General features: G+C 28.5%; 1 protein-coding gene across 1 annotated transcript in view; it reads right to left on the minus strand.

The window, feature by feature from the left end:
- Fa2h (Fatty acid 2-hydroxylase) overlaps positions 1-24,417 on the minus strand; it is a 39,484-nt gene extending 15,067 nt beyond the window's left edge. Inside the window, exons 1-3 of the mRNA XM_089220286.1 lie at positions 23,352-24,417; positions 10,500-10,752; positions 2,319-2,485 (exon numbers count right to left, since the gene is read on the minus strand). Of these exons, the coding sequence (XP_089076412.1) occupies positions 2,319-2,485; positions 10,500-10,752; positions 23,352-23,582 (651 nt within the window). The 5' untranslated portion in view covers positions 23,583-24,417. The remainder of the gene's footprint in view (positions 1-2,318; positions 2,486-10,499; positions 10,753-23,351) is intronic.
- Positions 24,418-25,831: the final 1,414 nt, after the last annotated feature.

Raw genomic sequence — 25,831 nt, forward strand, 5'->3', positions numbered from 1 at the left:
TTCAATCAAAATAATATCAAAAATTTACTTAGTAAGATTAATAATATATTATAGACTGACAGATCGTTTTCGCTCAGAATCATTTTTGGTATAATATATACTCTTACAATGATTATCGAATTAAAATTTAACACATACATTACAGTAATTCTTTAGACATGATGACATCTAATGTACAACAGACCGTTAGCCACTTACCCACTTTTTAAACTTTAATGTATATACAAATATTATAGTCACAAGTCACTAAATTCTTAAAATCAGTATTATATTAAATTATAATATTCATAGTTATTTCAAAAAAATATAAAAGTAATTAAGTTTAGCTGGTATAGCACGAGTTTTTCATAGAGAAATGAATAAAAAACATTTAACTAATTGATTTTCATATTTTTCAATAACATATTAAGAAATAGTCAATTGATACTAAAATATTGCCGATCATTTAAGTTATTCGACGAATAAAATGTTATAGATGTAATATTTAAAAAAAAATGTCATATAATATCTATAGTCGATAACCTGTAATAACCAAACAATTGGTGTACTTGTGTATTATTATAATATAAAATGTATACAATTATAAAAAATAAAACTAATTACTATGACAAACTCGAGGGCGTGAAAAAACCGACAATTTTTAAGCTAATGTTAATTCATTCTACTTTAAAACCATTAACGGTAACCAATCAGACGATTTATCTAACAAATTCAAATATGCAATATAAGAGTTTTGATTGTTATAACCTAAAGATAATTATTTAAACTTTATCAAGCATAAAACAACAAGTCAATAGACCAAAAATCCTTCCTCATTAAGAATGAAAATTAATTTGTTTTTACCAAACAATTTTGATTAACTTTTTTTATTTTATTAACATTTTTACTACTAATTAGTATACAAATATAATTTTAATTAAAACATTTTACGTTCAGCTTATTAAATTTTTAAAATTGTAAAAATTAAAAACAATTAATTAAACATTTTAATAATGTTTTTAACATGATCGAAATATTGTACTTGATCAGTTTGTGTACTGGTACAAATATTAATTTTATTTTTAGTACCTACGCAAAATCAGATTACTTATTGAATCAACAATAATGATACATTTACTACAGTGACCTCTGTCTAATCTTTTAGAAACCTGTCATTAATACGAGTATATTTTCATAATCAATTAAAATGTGTACCTCTGAAGGGTAATTTCTTGACTAGATAACAAACATCATACAATCATAAAATCTAAAAAAAATTTTCTATTTCATAATAATTTGTTCGCAGTTTAATAGATTAATAATGAATAAATATAGGTATAGGTACCAATGTTTAAAAGATTTTGGTGTTATTTAATATTTTTTAGATAATTATAAATATAATGTATACTTGTACGAGTAGGTTATACATTTTGAACTTGGTTATGGTGACAATGGATTCCTATTCATAAATCACACAATCCATTAGATATCGTATAGATCAAACTGCAGGGTTCCTCAATAATTAAAAATTAACGTTATTTTAACGGTATAACGTATAAAGCATAAAGCATGATATGATATGTAAAATATTACGTTAATAATGATTCATTTTAATACTTTGTTAGAGAGATTATAAGTTTTAAAATTAAGTAGATTATACTTTAATTATTTATAAATTTCGAAAACCATAAGTCATTTTTATAATTAATGATCATTTTTAAATAAGATTTTATTTATTTGATTATTTGCATTAGTAACTAATGAGTAATGATCTCGTCAAAAAAATTTCTTCTGAGTTGGTTTACCATAGCTTAATATGCATTCTTAATAAGTTATTAACTAATACCATAATGGGTATGATTTTAAAACCTCCATACATTTTTTTCCTTGTTTAAACGACAGCAAAGGAGGCTCTATTTTAACAATACTACACTTCTGCTGACTTATAAGTACCTACCTACTATAATAAATTTAATAGCTATAGATTTATCATGTTACAGCGACATTAAGGTTTTAAAATATAATTTTTATACTTTTTAAGATAAATTTTATACGACTGCGTTTCATTAAGACGATTAGGTACGTAGAGTAATTTATTTCATCAGACTATCACTTTAATTTGGATACAGATATTAAACATTGTAATTAAAATAAGTATAGTAGCGACTATTAACCACGATGCTATGAAAGCTTATTTATTAACTAAATAAATATTTTTTTGAAAACTAGTTTTATAATTTATTATAACATTATGACTTAAAAAAAAAAAAAAAAAACAATACGCATTTCAGGTCACTACTTTACTGTTAAATGACTAAGAGAATATAATACATATATACCTTGTGATGAAGTCCGTGAATTCCGAAATGCAATGTGATAAGTAATGGTGAGTTGTCTGGAGGCTGCAGATGAAACAGCCAGCGATGAATAGTGTACTCAATGAGAGGCCACAAAAGTAAGCCCAACAGAGTTGAACTTATGACCAATGTTCCTATCGAAAAATTATCTGAGGAAAAACAAAACATTAATTTATTACTCATCATGTATCTATTAAACAATTAAAATGTATTTTAAGTGATATTAGAAAAGTGTTAAAAATTGTGACACAAATAATCATAATTATATAACAAAAAACGGCCTAGACACTCAGGTTTAAATACACAATAAATGTGGGTACTAACAGTGATACATTTATGATATAATATATTAAAATGTCAACTAGCAACTCGTGATTCTATTATAGAACAATTTTGAGATAACTACAGCTTTTTACTACACACGAATCCACTCACTAAATGCAGGAGCTCCTGCAGAAAATAAATTCAGCGTGTGAAACGATAATATGCACAGAATAAAACGCAGTTTAATATCCATAATATTCAATATAATTATTTTCATTTTTTTTGTGTGTTCTAAGGAAACTATTTTCATTTTTAACAAATATTTTTGTTATTTTTAACGTTTAAAGTAGCGCCAAAATTAAGAAAACTTTTTTCAAAATACAATTTAAAAACAATATTATTTTTCTTTTTTCTTTTAATAATTATGTTTTTAATGTGTAATATGTTAAAGTTTAAATAAAATCCACTGAAGGCAATAAATAAGTAAGTTATTTCAATGGTCAACATTTTAAAGGCGTATAAAATCCTTAAGGCGATAAATACGTGTTCACACGATGAGTTTTTGTTTTTTGATTTTCATGATTTTAAAAATTATTTAGGTATTTAAAAAACAAGAATTGGTGGCGAGCGGTTTTGCCGAAATACGTCCACATAGACGAGCCACAAACCACAAGACTTTTCTTTGCTATAGACGACCAACTAAGTCGATCTAAAACATTTCTACGCAAGCATGCACCAAAATAAATTACGGAAAACAAGTATATTATGTCACACTCATGCCACGTCAAAATTTGCCTCATCTTGTCGCTCCATAATGCCAATATTAAAAAAGGCAGGCAAGTAGTTACTTAGATTCAATGTCGGAGATATCAAGGGAAACAATTTCAAACATAATAGATAACTAATAAGTAATAAACTAATTCCAGTAAAATCATGTTATAAATTATTAAAAACTTCATTATGCGGTATTGTTAGACTAATTAATTTTATTATTTATTGATTAATATAAATATATAATACAAAATAATAGGTATAGGTAGACAATGTATAAAATTAAGAGTTACTTTGATCATGAATATTATTAATACGTAACAATACATGTTCAGTGGAAATAAGTTATTCATTTTAAGTTTTATTTTAATTACCTTAAAATTATTACGAAACAATTTTGTTGAAAAGTTAATTTAAAAAAAAATATTTACCAGCATTGAATTTCAATGAAGGAAAAGCTTTTTTTAACCCCAATCATTTTTGAAATTAAGAAAATACTATAAGGTAGACACTCGGTTTTGGTTATTATTAATTGTAAATACTTAATTTAAAAAACCATTTTAAGAATTACAAAAAAAAAAAAAAAAAAAACAATCGTATATATTTAGTCAACATAAATAAAATATATGTATAACAGTGTAATAAATCATTAAACTCGTAAAATGATACGAATGAGTGATGTTAGTGATGATACGGATTATTAATTGAAATTACTCAAAAGCATATTTTATGATAAATTATATTCTTAATCTCAATTATGAATAGATTTAACTGGTTTATTTTAAATAAATACCTATTTTTATTCAAGCAAATCATATTATTTTTATTAAATTATTTTATAGAACTGTTAAGTATGTTATTAATGTAGTGTTATAACCTTATAACCACCTCCATGCGATTATTCAAAACTAGATGAATAATTGTATTATTGTAAAATAATGGTTATTTTAATTATATGTTTATTGAGAATTTTTGGTTATCAGTTTACCACTAATCAGAAAATATATGTTGTTTTAACTTTATTACGATATTATTTATATGAATATCCTAGACTTTCATCAATTAATAGTCCTAAGACCTTCACGTTTGAATACTTAAAGACAGGTACAAGCTTCGGAATTACGTATGATGATTTCATTTTTTCCCGTTACAGTTCATAAGTCATTTGAGAATGCAATACATTTGGATTGTTAATTTGGTTAATTCTTAAATTATAACTGAAAAACCAGCCATCTAGTAGATAGATTACTAGTCATTATATCTATAATTCTGCTTTATGCTAAGTCGGTTGTCTGGTAGTGTCGAAAATAACGATAGCACAAGATTCAGAATAGGAGTATATTTTTCTTATGAGCAGAAGGGAACCTAACGTCGTACGCACATTAATTTAATTAAGAACTGTATCCCGGGAGCCGGGAGTTTCCCTTAGTTATCAAACTGAGTGTATTTCCTATTCTCCCTTGTTGAAACCTGCCTTGTAAGTACGGGTGTATATTTTAGTTTTTCCGACAAAATGTAATAATTCCCACCTATACAAGTATTATAGGTAAACTCATCTACAGACACTTTGATGGGCACATCACAAAATATGATCCATCAAGGTTTCCAGATGTCGAGATATTAAATAGAAAATTTCATTAAAAACAACAATCGAATAAAAAATTATATTTTATTTTTCCAAATTGTCAACTTGACGTAACTACATCTCGTGAAAAAAATGACAGTATTCATAACGTATAAGATGCGTATGGAAGTCGATTAAAACATATTATAGAAAAATGGAAAATGCTAAAAGTTTTACAAATACGAATAAATAATACGAGATAACAAAACACGAAGCGTTTAAATAATGACTAAAAAAAGAAGAAAAGAAAAGAAAAGAAAAAGATAAACCGTGTATATGGATATGGATTATTTTATAGGTTGATACGGGTTGTAGATATCTGACATTAACGGTAATAGTAAATGTAATTTATTTTTTACGAGAACCACATTTTCCGAGTCATTAAATGTATATTGTGTGTAGTGCAGTATATAGCGGTGGATGGGCGACGGTGTGGGAAAGCGGGAAAAAAAAATCAAATTTAACGCGACCCGGAGAAATGGTCGATTTATCAATCGCGAATAATAATACTAACCCCCTCCTCCCCCCCCAACAACCGAAAACCGAAAACGACCCGATAATAACCGCGACGATAAATAACAGCACTCTGGTGCCGCGCGTGTATATTCTAATCGATGTCGTCTGGATCGGCCGCGTCGGGGTAGCTGGTAGCTCGAAGCAATAGAGCAGCAATAATACACGGCGACGATGACAAAACACGGTTCGTCTCGGCGACGGCGATCGGACATCGCTCGTCACTATACGATACTATCCGACATTATTAAACGCGCGCGCGCTCGAATTTGTATAAAACCATTATATTGTGTGTGACCGAGTGCGCGCGCGAAAATTCAACAGGGAGTCGTCAAGCTCATCGGCATAGTATAGTTATGATGTATAGTGGCGGCGGCGACAGGACACCACCGCCGTGCTTTGAAGGCGAAGGGTAGCGCGCGCGCAGCACACTCGCGCGCGGCGGCAGGTCGGCAATAATATCATAATATACATATTATACAATAATATAGGTCTGTGGAACGTCACGCGGTGTACGCGCACTGCACGGTCACGATACACGCGTACGATGTATATAAAATATATAATAATATTATAATGACGGCGGCGTCTGCTCGGTGTGTACACATCACGCGACTAACGGCCGCCGGGAGATCGATACGGCCACTCACCGCCGCCCGCCGCCTGTTACGCGAGACGACGGTGTGTTTTCGTGCGAGCGTGATGCTTAGGGGCGCGCGCGGCTGCCGCCACCACCGCAGGGATTGCGCGCGCGACCGGCGACTTGGCGTCTGCCGCGAGCCGCCAGACCGGCGACAGGCGCCGCGCCGAGACGCCACCGCCCCCCTCCTTCCGCCACCGCCCGACCAGAAGACCGATAACCGCCGCGCAATAAACTCAGTCGCTGTCGCCGCCTACAAAGCGAAATTACTACATTATAATATTATTATATTATACACGAAATGCGGTGGTTTCGGGGAAAAATTCGCGGGGTGTGCTATGTGGGTGACGGTATATTACTATTATTATTATACACACGCGCCGAGCTCGGGTGGGCGGCGGCTGGCTCGATCGCAGCATGTTCGTCCCGTGTCCGGTGCGTATCGACGTAGACGCGGCGCGGCTAGGGATCCTGTCCCGCCCAAGTGCGCGCACGACTACGATTATTATTATGCCTCGGACGGATAAGGTCCGCCGCCGCCAGGAATGCAAAACTCGAGATAAAAGTCGGCCGCCCGACCGACCGCGCGTTCCCCGCCGGCAGAGGAGCCACGCGGCTGAACCTGTTGAGCGGATCAGAACGCGTATTCTCGTCCGCTGCAGTCGCCGCCGTTTCTCATTCGACAAGTAGTGCTCAGCGCAGTCAACGCGTGTGCGGTCAGTGTTGTGTTATAAGTTTATAATATCATTATAATAGCTCGCCGCTGATGCCACGCGGAGCACACGTTATTCCATGCCAAACCATATTACATTTACACTCTAGGTCACGCTACAACGGGGTTAGTGGAAGGTGGCAGAGATTTTATTCGTCTCGAAAACGCGGTGCTATTTGTTTTCGCCCTCATCGTACATGACCCCACATACCACTACTTCAATAATAAGCGCGACGCCTGTTATGTTAATGTTAAACATGCGTGGCATAGGAATATTGAATTAAAAATATATTAGAACCGCCAACAACGATCGGTACGACGGTGCCATTATATAATATTAAAATTTTTTATGAAATACCAGACGTGTGATCGATCCAGTGATACTCAATACTTAGCCGGTTACATTGATGAGGTATACATGTAAACCATGATAAAATAGGCATCGTAAAAATCCGGTTTTGGTTCGGGTCCGGGCACACGAACGTGCCTATACTCATGTTATGAATACATTATAGACATATTTTATTTAAATCAACTCGTATGTACGCCATGAGCAAATGCGCTGACCAAAAGATCTCTGTGGGATGTTAGCACGTTGGGCCATAACCATGTTGTTTATATCAAAGTGTAGACAACCTTATATTACTTGGTCGAAAAATAAAACCGTGTGAATTAAGTAGGAATGATATCTACGTTCGGCAATGGAATCCATCATCACGAGCTTGTACAATGGATTTTTTTTTTTTAGCAGATTCATACTTTTTAAACACAGTTATGGTTGTACCTATCACTTAATGTATTTCACAATATTCTAAGGTTATAATACAATTATTAGGAGCTTCCCGTAGGTACTCAAAATTAATGTTATTAAATATTAATGATATGTGTAGATTAACATGCATGTTTTAGATTCTGGGCAGATCATTATTGTATCGAATGTATAGATTTTACATTGATATTTTTTTTTTAATTTTTAAATATTTTTATTTTTATTCTAGTAGAAAAAAGTGGTCAGATCGTAAACTTTAATGGAGGTTTATTATTAATATATTATTACGAACATTTAAAAATTATCTGAAGTTAGAAATTCGCAAATTTTTTTATTTTTATATCTAAGATTTGAAAACTTAATGCAAGATTCCTTATCAGTTTGTCTACATTTTCCAAAAAAAACTTATCTTCTAAAAACTCAAATTAATTTTTTATAAACGTTTGAACTTCAATTTTGACAAAATTTATTAAACTGAAAATTTACAACCAAATTTGTGGGTACGTGAAACTTTTAAAGTTTATTATTGTATATAAATATTATAAGTAGTAATAATAAACTTTCAAAAAAAAAAAAAAATGTATCTTGTCCCAATGACCAAGTTGCCGAGAGTTATTTCTTTAATAATAATAATAAAAAAAAAAGGTAATAATAAAAATATAAATATAGGTAATATAAAATATCTTAGGCCCGACAAGTCTTCTCAGAATCGTTTTTTCCGTATACCTACAATTATCTAATTAAGTTAACACAATCCATAACAACCCACTTGTAATCTACTATATCCCAGCTGAGCGTCACCTACTTACCTAATTTATTTGGTTAGGTATTTTTTTTTTTTTTAGAAATAAAATTATATTATAATAAATTTGTTTTTAAATATGTGCATTGTGTATTTACTAAAAGCAAAATGTATAAATCATCATATAATACATGTGTATTTCCAACGTAAAACATTTAATCATTAGGTAATTTTGAGTTTGAATTTGCTCATTTTATTCGTTGATCAAATAAAATATAAATATAATTAAAAATTATTATTAATTATGAATATTAAGTTAATCACTCATTGAATAAATGTCATCATGTATCCTACGTACCTATATAATACGAATGAATGACGTTTGTAGCTAAAAGAGCTGTGTAGAAAAAAAAATCAAATACTTATTAGGTACACTATCCAAAATAATAAATACAACTGTATTTAGCTTTCATTAAATTATTGTTTAAATTTTATTTATCAATCAAGGAATTGGCTGATTAAATTATTATAAGTGACAGTATTATACACAAAATTAACGTCCTTGTAAATCAACAAAATATCTATTTAAAAAAATCTACAAACAACCAATTGCATAAAACTTATTTTTTTTATTGACCATAAATCGTGTAGGTCGTTACACGAGTGGAATAGAGAAGTTTGACGTCATGACCTAAAAATCGACTAGTCTCGCCAGCATCCCATTTGGCTGACTTACCATTTTGGCACTTCAATACACAACAGAACAGTTTTACTTAGGTTATTGCTAATTTATTAAAACGTTAAAAAAAAATTAAACTTCGAAATGTATTTTATTATACTTTATTAATGATTCATGTATATTAAACTTTATATAAAAAATAGACATATTAATATGAATGAATTTTATATTATATTATATATTATCATAAAAATGTGTTCGTATTCGTCTTCTAACCAATTATAAAAACTCGCACCTGCCTTTTTCTGTATTAAACAGTTTTAATTATATATACAAGCAAAAAAGTATAGTATGAAACTTTATTTTTACAGTCTAACATGACGTGTACTCCGTCTAGTGAATTACCTATATTATATTAGCGGTTAATAAACAAATATAAATTAAAGGTGTCATTAAAATATTTTAAGAGAATAGATTACATCAATAGTTACAAATATTTATGAAAACTATATAAATTAAATTGTATGATAATAATTTAAATAAATTATATCTTATGAACTAATAGCCAAGCCAATGAGGCAGTAAAATTGTCGAAATTTAAAGTAATTGATTGAATAGTTTTATCTAAAATGGTTTATTAGTTGATTAAATGATTATGAGAAATAAACTAGGTACATATTTATAATGTATATACAGTGTGTTCCAGAGACCTAGGATATCTGAAAGATGATGGTTGATATCACATAAATATATTTAAAAGCGAATTTTCTATGATAACGTATAAGATAATTAAAATTGAATAGCGAATTCTTTTTATAATGATTTGCTTTGGAGATAATTATAGTTTGAAACGGACCTTTGGGATAAACTGCGTAATATACGCAACCATTCTTAAAACATTTAAATTCGAAAATCCACACAGTTCAGTAGGTACATCCGTATACCTAACAAAAAAAAAAATTAAAACCCACATTTAAAAAAAAGCAAATGGCCTTAAACTTGTAGGGAGGTGATAGATTAACAAGTAACAACATGGGATATAGGAAAATATTTAAATTGTATGCATAAAAAAAAAACAATTTGGAAAATCGTTTAAATGTTTAATGACTGATTCGTGAAAAGAAACCACATTGAATGTATATTGTATGTACATTATAATATTTATTATAAGTATATAAAATATTTAATTTGAATTTATTATATTAATTTATTATTCACTAACCCACAGATAAAGCTTTCTAAATTCCAATGCAGATAAAATATTTAAATTAATAAGAAACATATAATGTTGATATTTGATTACATAATTGTATAAATATTCTGGTCTCTAACAAAAACAATACTAAAAATAAAAATAAAATAAACCATATTGTTTATTTAACAGGTACACATTTTGTAAATATTTAAAATTGTAAAGGCGCTATTTGTAAAATAATCTGCTTTTCATACCTGAAGTAATTGATTGATCTAATGTGCTGGCCAGTGAACTTCTTAACCTCTGATACCCAATAAATATCAGGTAAAACATTACAGGTATCCAAATCGATGGCACCATATACCATGAAGTAATGGTGAGCGATTCAATGAAGTCGGAGCCGAACAATCTCAGTTTTCGATCAACAGGAGCCAATACCCATTCTTTATACTTTGGGCCTAGTGATCCAACTTGCCAAAACATGGGTCGATTCCAATCTACAAGGCTCTAAAACAAAATTAAATAAATAATTATAATTTACTATAATATCAATACAATAATAGAAAAATTAAATAAAAAATGTATTATACTATACAACTTAAAATTTTTAGTCATTCGATACCTATGCATAAAAACTATTTTATCACTCATCTTGCTCCTGTCACTCTAAAATAGCCAATATTGTATAATTATTTATAATTTTAAAAGAATTATCGTTTAAAAAACGATCATTAGTAAATTTGTTGGCTAAAGTACGAGTATAATGTCTATGAAATATTTTCAAATTTTTAAACAGCGAGGTTTTTAAAACACAACTGGCAACTCACTCTGTTGTATAAGAAGTTTCGAGTGTAACTCATCAATCACACCATTGAGTATCACATTTTAAAGCAGTGATAAATAATTGCATTCAATAAAACGATTCTGAGCAGAGCTTCGATGTAAGATATTTCTATAATGTTTAGTTATGTCTTCAGTAGGTTTAACATTAAATTAAATTAAAAGCAAATAAATATGATTTGTGTAAAAAAATTCAGAAATCTAAATGTTTAAAAACAGGTTAATACATCAAAAAAATATTGAATACTTCATCACCGCGCGTCTATCTCGTACTAAATTACGTATGTGATTGGGATGTTGCTCACAATATTTTGAGATTTTTCAAACATTTGTCAAAAATGTTCATAAATCAAAAGTTCTAACTAAATACAATTTAGTACTGAAAATAGATATATAAACATAAAGTCTGATTAAGTTGACTTCTGGTTGAAAATTCGATTATTGGGAAAAAATAACGTAGTAAAGCCACTTAGCTTTCTTCTCATTCCGTTCAGAATCCAAAATGATCAGTTAAAACTAGATATTTAAAAAAAAAGTGGTCTTTATAGTAAATACATATTTTATTAATCGAGATAATTGCTTTGATAATTGTAGTTTTAAATTAAAATTGTAAATTGTATGAAACAAAAACATTAGATGCCTACATTGATTATTAATATTTTTTTAATAGTTGTCTATGATCAACATTATTTTTAAAATCATACTGCTTCTATAAACTTATTTATTTATATTTTCAAGTCTCTAGAATTATTATGTAGTAAAATAATCCAAAAAGTTTTTTTGACCAGTGGGAATCCTCCCTCCTTCCGCAGTGTTTCCTGTAAGATTATGGAGTATTCTTCAAGAAAACTTCTATGATATTTAAAAAATAATGTAATAGGAGGGTGTAGTGGCCGGGCGGATTAAGGCGTCGGCTGCGACGCGCACCGTTACCGGTTCGAATCCCAGCCATGGACGAAATCGCTTTCCGGGCAGTTCACGCTGTCTGGAAAGAGCCCCCCCCCCTCACGGGCATGGCAAAAACCTACGGGTGCCCACTAGAAATTCTGCCAAAAATACACACGTGTACCAAAATCCCTACAGTACCCTCCCTACACCCAATGGCCTATGTTTCCGGGGGTTAAATAATGATAAAAATAAAACATAATGTATAATGTGCTCAGTTTCTAATCTAGAGATAATTATATGAAACTGTTGTCTATTACAATACTAATCACATACAAGGTACCTAAATAAATAAAAAAATAAAAATAGGCACATATTTATTTATAACCCAATATAATTAGTATAAAGGAAAATGATTAACCCAAGGTAATTAAAATTATAATGAGCATTATATTTATACATATATAATATAAAGAGTCATATTTACTAGAAACTGTGATTTGGTAGTAGTTCATCATCAACAATAATACTGTATGAGGGAAAATCACAATAAATAATCGGTCTGAACAAGAGCTCTGATGTGGCAAAGCTAATTCGATAACCTATAGAGGTAATCTTCAGAATATTTCAGGGGAAATACATCGATCGGCATAATCAAAAAGAAGGACGTCACAGTTATCTAAACTGCTTTCTAGGCGCAGTCGTACGCTCAATCTGCGGAAACGCTAACGAAACCTAACCTAACTGTGTATACGAAAAGGCCACAGTTACTCGCACCCGGATGGACGACCTCTCGGGATTTTTAGCAACATATCCTGCCACACATACACAAACACGTGTTTACAACCCTACCCACTTAAAACCCTACAAACAAATATACAAAAAAATAACCCCTACCGTAACACGCCACACCCTATGTCCTATATTGCAGCAGATTCCCCCTAAAATATATATATATATATATTAAACGGATAAAAAAGCGTAATAGTTCGTTCCTACTATACAAAAATACTACTCAACTTCACATAAAAATGTTTAATAATTGTTCCCTAAATCAGAAGAGTACGAAAATAGTATTATTACAATGAATAAGAGACGGAGTAGGAAGTGAATTTATAAACTAAACATAATACTATAATAATAAGTATTATTTTTGAGAATATATTATGATTTTATGAAGCTATAAACATTACAATTTAAATAAACATATTATAAACCTATCATTAATCATTTAAGTTTATAAAAACGTTTATTCACAGTTCCAAACTGATTATCATGTAGTAAATAGAATATAGCTTTATTTTAAATAAGAAAAATGAATATCTCAAACACAATAAATTATAATCTTTTTTTTCAAAACCACACATCTATAAATTTTTAAAAGAGGTCTGAATAAAAACTTCTATGGGTTGAATATCATATTGTCAGAGTTCCAAATATTTTGTTCTGAAAAACCTACTTATGTATTTGACTTCTGCGGACCCAATTTAACAACATATGTGTAGTACGCTGTAATCTATGCAATTTAAATCAACTTCATTTTCTAGAGTGCCCATAACATTTAAAAAAATGTATGAAATCAATGCCAAGTTTTTACCATTATAATATGCAATACAATAACTTTAAAAATGTTAAAAGATGTGATTTTCTATCATACTTCAAATACGAGAATTGATAGTCGAACGGGATACCGGATGTAGTAAACTTGTCTCGCTTTACTCATATCTGCATATGGATGGGGTGTGTTGTGATATTAAATTTGAAGGAAATCATAAATTTAAAAAATAATATTAACTGTTAGAAAATGGCTAAAAAGTCTAGCATAAAAATATTTTTTAAAGGTGAAAAAGCTAACATTTAAATGAGATTCGTACTGTATTATTTTAATAGTAGGGAATAACAAAAATCACAGTAATATAACTTTGTAAAAATGTAAAATTAGCATGTATTTAATCTACACAATGATACTAATTTTCAATAGGTAATCATCTTTAAAAAGGTCCAAATAAAACAGGTAAAAAATGTTGAATGTTATGTTATACTTAAATCATGATCTATTAAAATAAGAATTCATAAAAATCTAATAAAATTATCACCACTTTATGTAATCAAAAATGATATAAGAAACGTTTCATATTATTGAATTAATAGCAGATATCATATCTTATATTCTTATGAATATGCTATAACTTATAAGTTATAATGTTGGGTTAAAATCTCATTAAAAAAATATATGCATAATATATATCTTATGAATGTATGATGTAAATTGTAAGGCATATAAAATAATATAAATACATAAAATATTTTGTCACTATTAAACTGTTAGACTTTATCGAATCACACTGTATAAAACAAATTAATATTAATTAATATTAATTAATATTTTATTTATAGATATAACTTCAAATGTAAGTGAAGTACCAATCTTCTAGTTTAGTTTTGATAGGTAATCAATAATCAAGTTATTGGAAAAATTGTTTTATTTAATTTACGGAAATAGAAATATACAAACTATAATACAGTTAACGATTTGTAAATACAATTATAATGATTTCATATTATAACTTTATAACTACTGTTACAATTTTAATCAGTTACAAAACAATCAAATATACTTTAAAGTTAGGTTTACAAAACTAGACTTAATACTAAAATTAAATACGTTTTAATGAGTACTTCATAGTACTTAGCCTAATGACACCACAATTATTCAATTTTTTCTTTACGGCTGGAATCACATAACATAAAACATATTCTTGGAAAATAAGTAGGAAAACATAAATCAAATCAGTTATATTTTATATATTTTGGAATACTGTCAAGGTCGACATAGTGTCAGTTCAGAATTATGTGTACACTGTAACTACAAATCTAAAATATAGTCTTAATAAAACATGAACTTGAATCACGTCAAATGTTTTAAGAAAAGATTGTCAATGAATAAAACAATAATTAACAATGTTTATTAGGTATATAAACCAGGGAAGATTAAGCAAGATATAAGAGAGCAAATATACAACCAACAATATTCAAAAAACCAAATAAATTGCTTCTAATTTATTAGATTTGATGAGATAATCCAAACGTGCATAAGTTTTTATTTGAAATAATTCGTATTTTATGCCAATTTTGAAAATGAATATACTACTATCAGTTGTTTTTGAAAATATTATGAGGACATTGAATACTCGGATAGTCCATAGGTAGAGTAAATCATAATCCTCAATTTAAAAAAAAAAAAATGAGGAAAAATTGTAATAAATACTTAATGAAAATAATTTTTTTAATTATTACCACTTTACTACATCAGTCCATCAGTCGGTACTTTTGAAATAGAACATATCTAATCTCCCATAATTCACAAGGCAGAAATACCCATTCCAATCCCCTTGACTATTATTAACAATTTTGGATCATATTTTATTTTTGCCAATATACGATATGAGGAACTAATGTAGCATAATAGGTAGGAGGACGAAAGTTTTAAGAAAGTAAGGTAATATTTTCTATAAAAGAGCGTTTTCATCATTTTATTATCTCTATCTATTCTAACGACTTACAGTTCATTAATCTATTGTCAAAATGAGAGATGGCAAGATGAAGATGAGTACCCGAAATGTATGGAGTAAGTCATACGTTTTATTCTATACTTTGATTTTGCAGGTATGCAATATAATTATTATTCAGTATGCATGATAGATGGAGAATAACAAATCGTTATCTAATCGATATCAACATCGAATCCTTATCAATTAACCACATTTATTATTATTGTTTGTAGTCAGAATAACAGATATACATACAAATTAAAAAAAATAAATAAATAAAATTGTATAGTTTACTTATTAATTTATTATAGTCAGTTTTAGATTCTGAGCGGAGCGAGGAATGTATTGGTTTTACAATAATGTTTATTTCTTTTTTTTTTTTATTCTGTAAACATTTTTCTCCTTCTAAACTTGCTCAAAAGTATCAAGTGTAGTATCTTTTCTGAAAGGTAATGTTTTTGAGCTGGTACATTAGGGAGGTCATTTTTCGATTTTCGAAACAGTACTCGAAATAAAAGCGGTTAAAAGAGAAAAACGTATGATTTCACGATTTTATAATATTAAATAATTACGGACGACGTTTACTACCAGAAATATTACTTCAAATGAAAAATGACAAGAGATCTTTTTTGTTGTATTTTGGATTTAGTTCCTTACGGTTTAAAGTTCGGGAAATTTTAGCCATTTTTGAGCTATTTATAGACATTTTAATTTTGGGAGTTTTTCTTGTAATTCAGTTGAAAACATTCGTAAGACTTGAAATTTGGGTTGTTTACTTATATTAGCCTTACCTAGACATGGTAAAATTTTCAAAACATTTGAGCGATTTTTGAGATTTTTGTTTTTTTTTTTTAATTTTTATGATATTTCCTAATTATAATTATATAAATTACCTATTTATATAAATCGTTCTTAAGCTGTTCTTTTAACGCTTTGTTTATCACCATAGAAACGAATAAAATTAAATAAAAGATTTCCTCGTCCGCTCAGAATCGTTTTTTATCGAATGCAATCATTGCATTCAAATCGAATACAGTAAAATTACACTATCCTGTCCGAGGACCGAAGGGACAAACATCCACCATAGAAATGCTGACATACTTTTTTTTTGTTTATAAGTATAAGTAAATTTTAGCATATCAGGTGAAAACTGTTTAAGTTGATTAGTATTAAATAGGTTAATATTATTTAGTTTTATATTATATTACATTATATTGGTTTTATATTGGTTAATGCATTAAATTTAAATTTAAATTCGTAACCCTGAGCTTATAAGCTATAAATTTTTAATGTATATCGTAATTGTGTTTGGGTACACTCGTACACTTATTTTTATTAACTTAATTAAGATCATGTTTTTTTTTGTAATATTGGCCTACTCAAATCTTAGATTTAAAAAGAAAATTTTTTATGAATTTCTAGTTTGAAATAATTTGCGAATTTTCGTGATTTTCGTGATTTTTACAAATGTTGTCAAAATTCAAACTTTGAATGCTTGTAAAAAAAAAATTGTGACTACGCATTTCTTTTATTTTTCAATTGCTATTGTAAAAATATGATAGGAGCCATGTATTAAATTTTCAAATCTTTGATATAAAAGGAAATTTTTTTATGAATTTCTAGCATAAAATAATTTATGAATGTTCGTGATTTTTACGTATGTTGTCAAAATCCAAACTTTGAATCCTTATAAAAAAAATTGTGATCATGATTTATTTTATTTTTCAACTGCTATTGTTAAAATGTGTTAGAAGCCTTGTATTAAATTTTCAAATCTTAGAATTAAAAAGGAAAACTTTTATGAATTTCTATCTAAGATAATTTGAATATTGCCGTAATTTTTACGTGTTTAGTCAAAATTTGAACTTTAAATGCTTATAAAAAAAAAATCGTGCCTACGAATTTTTAATATTTTTTAACTTCTATTGTTACAATGTGTTAGAAGCCTTGTATTAAATTTTCAAGCTTTTCTACCGAACAAATAAATTTTTATCGATATTTATAGAAAAAAAAACTAAAAAATTTGAAAAATTAAAATGTCAGTAAACAGCTCAAAACAAATCTAAATATTTTGAAAATTTTATCAAATATATAAAACGCCTATATAAACATTCAGTGAAAATTTCAAGTATCTGCGGTCATTAGTTTTAGAGTTACGCCAAAATAAGGAAATCGCTAAAAGTGAAAATCCAATGTTGTAAAAATTTAAATTTCAAATGCTCATAAAAATTTAATTTGAATTTCCGGTGGAATTTTTATTTGTGATAAAGATTGAAAAACTTGTAAGGAATCTTGTATTAAATTTTTAAATCTTAGATTTAAAAAGAAAATTTTTTATGAATTTCTAGCTTAAAATAATTTGTGAATTTTCGTGATTTTTACGTATTTTGTCAAAATTCAAACTTTGAATGCTTATAAAAAAAAATTGTGACTATGAATTTCTTTTATTTTTCAACTGCTATTGTAACAATATGTTAAGAGCCTTGTATTAAATTTTCAAGCTTTTCTGCCTTACAAATAAATTTTTATCGATATTAATTTTAAAAAAAACTAATAATGATCGAAAATTTGAAATGCCTATGAATAGTTCAACTTAAGTCGAAATTTTTTGAAAATCGCATGGTGGTATACTTATATAAACATTAGGTGGAAATTTCATGTATCTATGGTCATTTGTTTTAAAGTTACATCAAAAACCAAAATCGATTTTGTCGAAAAATGAGTGTGCGTAAAATTTCCCGTTTTTCCCTTAATTTTTAGTTTGTTTTTCTCAATTATTTAGAAAAGTATTAAGAATTTTTTACTTTTGACCCCCCAAAGTACCAACTAGATTCACTTTCTGATCGAACGAGGTACTGAAATCAATAATCGAAGCATTTTTACTGCCCCAAAACGTGATGACAGAAACAAAAAAAAAACAAAAAACACACACATCATGGTAAAATCAATACATTCATCGCTCCGCTCAGAATCTAAAAAAAAAAATATATAGTTCCATAATGTATGTATGTTCCATAATGTATGTATGTCTGGCATTAAGAGGATGTCAGAGTACTATTTGTTTTCTCTATCTGGCCCATGCGCAACATAGACAAAACGCATTAACGCAGAATCATTTTTTCTTTGTTTTTAAGTAATCTTAGAGTAAAATTACCAATTACAAAAAGAGAATAATATTGTTGAGGGAATGAAATATCGATATTATATTTTGTTGTCATTTGATTTTGTATTCGACTTTCAAAATAAACAAAAAAATGTAAATTTAAATGGTGTTTAAATTGTTTTAATACAATATTTTGACAAATCGATATGCCATTCCCTCAAAAATATTATTCTCTATTTTTTTTTGTAAAAGGTGATTTTACTCTAAGATACTCTAAAAACATATAAAGAACAATTCTGTGTAAATGCATTTGTCTATGTTGAACATAGGTCACAAATAGTGCATTGCCATCATCTCAATAACGGTTTTATGCACTTCTTAAACTAGATAAAATGATCACAGAAAATATAATACAAAGTTAATAAAATAGGTAGTATTTATATTACCTAATAACTTTGCTGTAATAGAATTTTAAATTCTGAGCGGAGCAATGAATGTCTTAATTTCACAATGATGTGTGTTGGTTTTTTTTTGTCTATTGTGACCATTTAGGAAACTAAAAATGCTTCAATTTTTTCAAACTGCTTTATTTCTGATAGGAAAATGAATCTAGTTGGAACTTTAAGGGGTCAAAAATTCTCTATAATTTTAAAAACGTGAGGTAAAACAAACAAAAATTAAGAAAACACCGGGTAATTTTACTCAAAATTGGTTTTCAACAAAATCGAATTTGGTTTTCGGAATAACTCTAAGAAAAATTACAGTAAATACATGTCATTTTTACTGAATGTTCTCATTTTCAATACACCATAAAATTTTCAAAACATTTTGACTCTTGTTGAATCATTTATAAGCATATGAAAATTTCAGGTTATTATTATCTTTAAATAATATGAGTACATATATGAAAAAAGATTTATAAATTGTTTTAAATATATATTGAACAATAAATTAATTTAAAAAAAAATATAGTCAATTGATTTCATAAATTTTTTTAGGAAATTAAATAAAAATATAGATATTCAGAACTGCTTACTGATTGGCACCAAGCTTCCATAAGATAAAATGGAAATATTTCTGGATTAGTCGCACACATTTTTCTCAATATTTTAAGTCTTAACTATGAACAAATACATTTAATTGTGTTTGATTTCTTGAGTATTAGTACCTGTATTAGGATTGAAAAAAATTTCAAGTGGTTTATTGCTATATGTTTATATCCTTTATTATTTATACATGAAATAGAGGTGCCCATTTTATTAGATATAACAGCAGTATCAACAATAACATACAGCACCAATAACATTATCTATAAAACTATAGGTCACATATGACACTATACACCTCTAATAAAGATAAATTACATGACACAAATGTCCATTATTGAGTAATGTGTAAGTTTTCAAAGAATATGATTTATAAATAAAAATAGTTTATAATATTTTAAGTTATGATTATAATTAGATAGGTACCTAAGAAATTTACATTAAATTGTAAAGCTATTACCAAACATAGTTTTTAAACTTATTACAATTTTGAAAATTTGGTGTATTTACGTGTAAAGTCAAACGCATATATCAATATTAAAGAGTTATCTCCTCAGAAGTAGTGATGCACATTTAGTTAGATAAATATTTTTATGATGTCTTGTTAAATAATTATATTAACAAGGGGAAAGTAAAATTAATAAACATTTTTTTTAAATTTTAATTAAATTATGGATGTTAAAAGTTTAATATAAAAATAATATAGTATTGATAGGTATTATTCCTTGAATTTCTAGAAATCTTCATCAATGACGTCAAATGATTTGTGATGACAAATTGGTATGTCACAATTAGCTAAGCATGCAATTTTATCAATTGAATGTCCGTGAGTTAATTTTACAGTGGTTAAAGTGTGCTTATAAAATTCATAAAAATTAACATAAAATCAATATACAAGCATTGTCTATCCACGTTACCTACTTATGTTCAATCCATGGTCTTATTTAGATAATATTTACTAAGTGTTACACATAACTTTTAGACAATTTATTAAGAATATTACGGAATATTACAATGGTGGATAATTACTTTTTAAATTAACCTTCACTATTTGTTTATTATATATTACTAAATTAAGTATGTATTGTATTATAGACTTATAATTTTTTTTATTTATTTAATAATAACTTATTAAATATATAGCTTTAGATATGATTTAAAACTGAGAACATTTTTTTAATTTTATAAATTTTTTTTCCAGTTAGAACCAATACCTAGCAAAGGAGGGTCTGTTTGTACAATACTACTCCTAAGTAACTTATTTCACGTTATTTCATAACATATAGATATTGGTGTTTTTTTCTTTTATTAAGAATAAGGCTTTGACAGCTAGGTCATTAGCCTACGGTTGTAGATACAATATTATTAATGGATACATTAGTTATGATTATATGTTAAATAATTACAGATTAAGTGATACAGTATTATATATATATAACATTAAATCTTATTGATGAAAGTATTGTGATTGTTATACATTATGGAGTCCTAATAATGGGGTTTTATTTCAAAATCTTGAATTAATTTATGTTTGATGGACATTCACAATGTATCGCAGAATAATACTACACATTGTGCACTAAATAAAAGAATAATATATATTTACTTAAGATAGGTATTATTTTTCTTTATTATTTAACAAATAACCTGGTAAGTAGATACCGACCTATATAATGTAAAAACATAAAATAAACCACAAAACTTGTAATAACAAATTTTGATTTTTTTTTAGTGGTAAAATAAGTACTAGTGCAATTTGTGATACACTAACACTTAAATATAAAAAAAAAATGTTTAAATAAAAGAATTATAACTTTATAATAACCACTATATTATATAGGTAATGTTTGATGTAAGGTTCTTAAACTTAATAATTTTGGACATAGGTACCTACTTAGATACTATATACTAGTTACTACTTAATACCTTTGACTTGAAATTGATATATAATATATTTATTTTTAAATAGCACCAAGAATAAAAGATACAAACTGTATTTTAGAAGAGCAGTTAATAATAATTGTAAGCAGGATTATAAGCAACTATTCACTTCAAAACTTATTTAATATTTCTGTAAGTACACACTACAGATACCCCTAAATATTGTGAGCATTTAATCCAGAATTTAATTCCGAGTATGATTCATTGATTTAAGATTTGATTGCTGCTTAAAATGACTGGATAAACTTACCCATAACTTTTTGTGAAACATTGGTATAATATGTTGTATTGTTACATCACAGTCCACAGATAATTGACAAAATTGAGGACAAAATGTACTAATTTTAAATATTAAGTAATAGTGAGAGTAATAGGTATTAGGAAGGTACTTAATAAACTGCTTGACTCGGTATCATATTATGCACGGAATGAGTAATTTCCAAAATTAATAACTATACCTAAAGGCCTTTGATGTAATTTGCATTGTTTTCTAAATTTTATAAACAATATATTTTTGAATTTTTACACAATTTGGATTAAAAAGTAATTTTTTTATAGCATTTTAAGGTTTTTTTTGACCCATAAGTATCTATTTTGATTTTTATTTAATTTCATAAGGCTTTCATGCCACCAATTGAGATTTTTCAATAGTATAACAAACAATATAATATTATAATTAACTATATTTACCAGACTGGTAATCTTTTGAACATATCCATACAACATTAAATTGAGAAACCAAATGACTAGATATAGATTTATGAATCACTGCAATTTTCCCTATAATAATCTGTCTAGGTACCTATGTGTAAATTATAAAATCGATGAGTGGCAGTAGTTATTTTTTTGTTTAGATTAAAAGTTAATGTCAAAAATATGAGATTTGGTATCAACATTTTTACTTAAAGATTAAAAAAAAAATTTTTGAACAAAACTTGTTTTAAAATTATTTTAAAACCAACATTTGAAACCTACAATTTATATATGCATTATATTGCATTTTTAAAACTCGAAAACATTTTTTTTTGTGTATTTTTTGAGTTTGTTTAAGTTGTTTAATTCCTGACCCTACCTAGTGCTTATCTACTTATAATAATTTTTAATTTTTTAAACAAAAAGAAAAGTTTTACAATTACTTTATCATTATAACCAAGGTGATAATTATCTATATAAACTTCATTAATAAATCTATTAAAATAATTGAAAAATTTAATTTATTTAATGATAGGTACTAAGTAGATAGGTAATGCCTGAAAATAAAACTTCAATAATTTAACCAATTGCCTAACATTGTGTAATGATATAGGTACATTTAAATAGATGAATGGCCAATGGGTTAACCTATTATAAACAGCAATGACACTAAATTGATTTGATAATTTTTTTTTTTTAATTTCAACTCATAGCACAGGTAATCACTAACATATTCAATGCATAAAATATAGTTGCTAATATGAACATTGAACATGATCATTGTCTATCTGTTATACCTACCTATCAAAAATTAAATCTAAAGTCTATAGAGAATATACTTATATAATTAACTAAAAATATATTTATTCAAACTATTATTACCGATTAATACCAACCTAGGTTTTTTTCTTTTAAATATGGAATTTACCTTGGAATCAAATTATTTATATGTATATATCAATGCACCTAAGGAAATATTATGAAATTTGTATGGAAGTAAATGCCATACTGCCTACAATACATTTTGTAAACATATTTATCACTTACTTCTAGATCGCCATCCTCTCTAATGTGTTTGTGTACATCTTCCTCATCTACTCTATAATCCTTGAGCAATTCATATGCAGCAGCAGAGTGGTGAGTGGCAAACAGCCGTTCAGTGACATCTGCGTTCTTCAGAAATGACAATGTATTGGTACCACCTGGATGGAAGCGCAAAAAGTGTTCAATGTTGTGCTTCTTCCCATCGTGCTTGACCACGAACGGCGTCGTGTACATTATCTCGTGGCTATGTGCCTGAGCACACGGTGGTCGTTTAGTTCACGCGTCCATTGACCGCAGTTGTACGATGAAGACGGTTCAGCGACGCGGCAATTTTTTATTATGGTGGTCGTCGTCGTTAGGATCACTTGAGTTGTTTGAAAAAATGAATTCGACGGGCACACATTCAAACCGGTTCAACTAAAACAGGTGCGGGGGACGAGATTACTACTTCAGAGACGGTGATCGGCACACTAAGCGCGGTCGCTCAACAGAAACGCATTAAAGGAAAAATATTTACTAAAAACGCCGAAAATATATAAAGCATTTTTTTTTTTAATAATTATTAACACTGATCATTAAATTGCGTTACGAAATGACAACCGGCCGCGGATGAGGCTTGTACAGCTTTATCTCTTATCACAGGATGCGCTCGCGCCTCGCAGACCCGCCCGAAAATGTGTTGCTTTTTTATTATTATTGTTTACCACTATCACTTGAAATCCACACCACGGATGATAAATTGATAACGGTTAAATCTATTTTTTTACAATGGACTAAAAAAAAAATGTTTAAAAAAAAAACTAAGTGGACGGAATTTGAAATCCGTTTTCGTGCAGCTAAACAATACCTATGAAAACGATACGATCGACCGGTGGCTGCTGATTTACGGTGATAACAAATCGCACTATATCCAACGAACACGCGGCGCCCACAACCAACTCATTACAGGTAAACGGTGTGAGGCGCGACTGCGAGCAACGAGCGTTACAAGTAATAAACTAATAAACCGTTGGCCGTTGCTGGGTTGCCTGGTTCGTCCGTTTCCCGGCTTCCCGTGACCAGACGTGACCAACGGGGACGCCAGCGTCACGTCAAGTCCCCGGTGCGGCGGGCGACCGCTATGCTATCTACACGACTACAGGTTGCAAATAAACCTATAAATTGATCGCGGGATTTTCGAAATCATCGCGTCTGTCGGCGCCATTTTAGATTCTGAGCAGAGCGATGAATGTAATGATTTTATAATGATGTGTACTTTTTTATAAAAATTTTTTTTGTGTCTGTGTGACACGATAAGTTGTCAAAATAATGCTTCGATTTTCAACTTCAGTAGCTTTTTCGGTAGAAAAGTGAATCTAGTTGGTGCACAAAAGAGGTCAAATTTTGAAATTCCAAGTAGTTTTCTAAAGCATTGGGAAAAACAAAAAAATATTAAGGATAAACTGGAATTTTTACGCAAAATCAATTTTTGAGAAAATTCAATTTAGATATTGATGTAACTCTAAAACAAATTACCGTAGACACATAAAATATTCACTCAATGTTTATACTGACATATTTTTTATACTGCAGAATAAAATTTTCAAAATATTTCAAATATTTTTAAGTTATTTGTAGAAATTTGAAATATTCGATCTTTTTAGTATTTTTTTTTTAAATGACAATAAAATTTAATTTGTTGAGTAAAAAAGTTCAAAATTTAATACAAAGCTCCTTATCTATTGTCACAATTTTAGTTAAAAATATTAAAAATACATTGTCACATTTTTTTTTTTTAATAAGCATTTAAAGTACGAATTTTAACAAAATATGTAAAAATCACGAAAATTTGCAATTTATTTTGAGATAGAAATTCATAAAAATTTATCTTTTTAAATGTAAGATTTGAAAATTCAATATAAGATTCTTAATGAGTTTCTCTACTTTTATCAAATAAAAAATGTCTACCGGAAAGTCAAATTACATTTTTATGAGCATTTGAATTACAACAATGGATAATCAATTATTTCTCTTTTAAAATATTCTTATTTTGTTGTTATTCAAAAACGAATGACTGTAGAATCTTGAAACTTAGACCATATACCTATTTATTTTATCAATTTCTATACAGGCACGTAGCTAAGGGGTGGCCCGAGATGGCCCGGCCACCCAAAATGTTTACAGGCCACCCTGATGGCCACCCCATTACATTAAAAAATATTATTTTTATTATTATTCAAATACCCAAGGCTCAAATAATTGGGTTAAAAAATTAAAATATATTTTAAAATTTCTATTATCATATTTGTTATTTTTACATAATTGTCTTTCCGAACATAGTGTGACCATAGTGGTCAGATTACCAGGATATCAGAATTCAGAATAGAAATCGTTCATCCATACCCGTCGTATTCGTCGTAACGACGACAATAATGCATCTATATTAATTATTATTATAAAGTCGCAAGAACTCGCATGTCTTCCTATTCCAGTAAATCGGCATT

Source organism: Diuraphis noxia, unplaced genomic scaffold (genome assembly GCF_037042655.1).
Source record: "Diuraphis noxia isolate RWA-SAM2 unplaced genomic scaffold, SU_Dnox_SAM2 contig0002, whole genome shotgun sequence".
Classification (NCBI taxonomy): Eukaryota; Metazoa; Arthropoda; class Insecta; order Hemiptera; family Aphididae; genus Diuraphis; species Diuraphis noxia.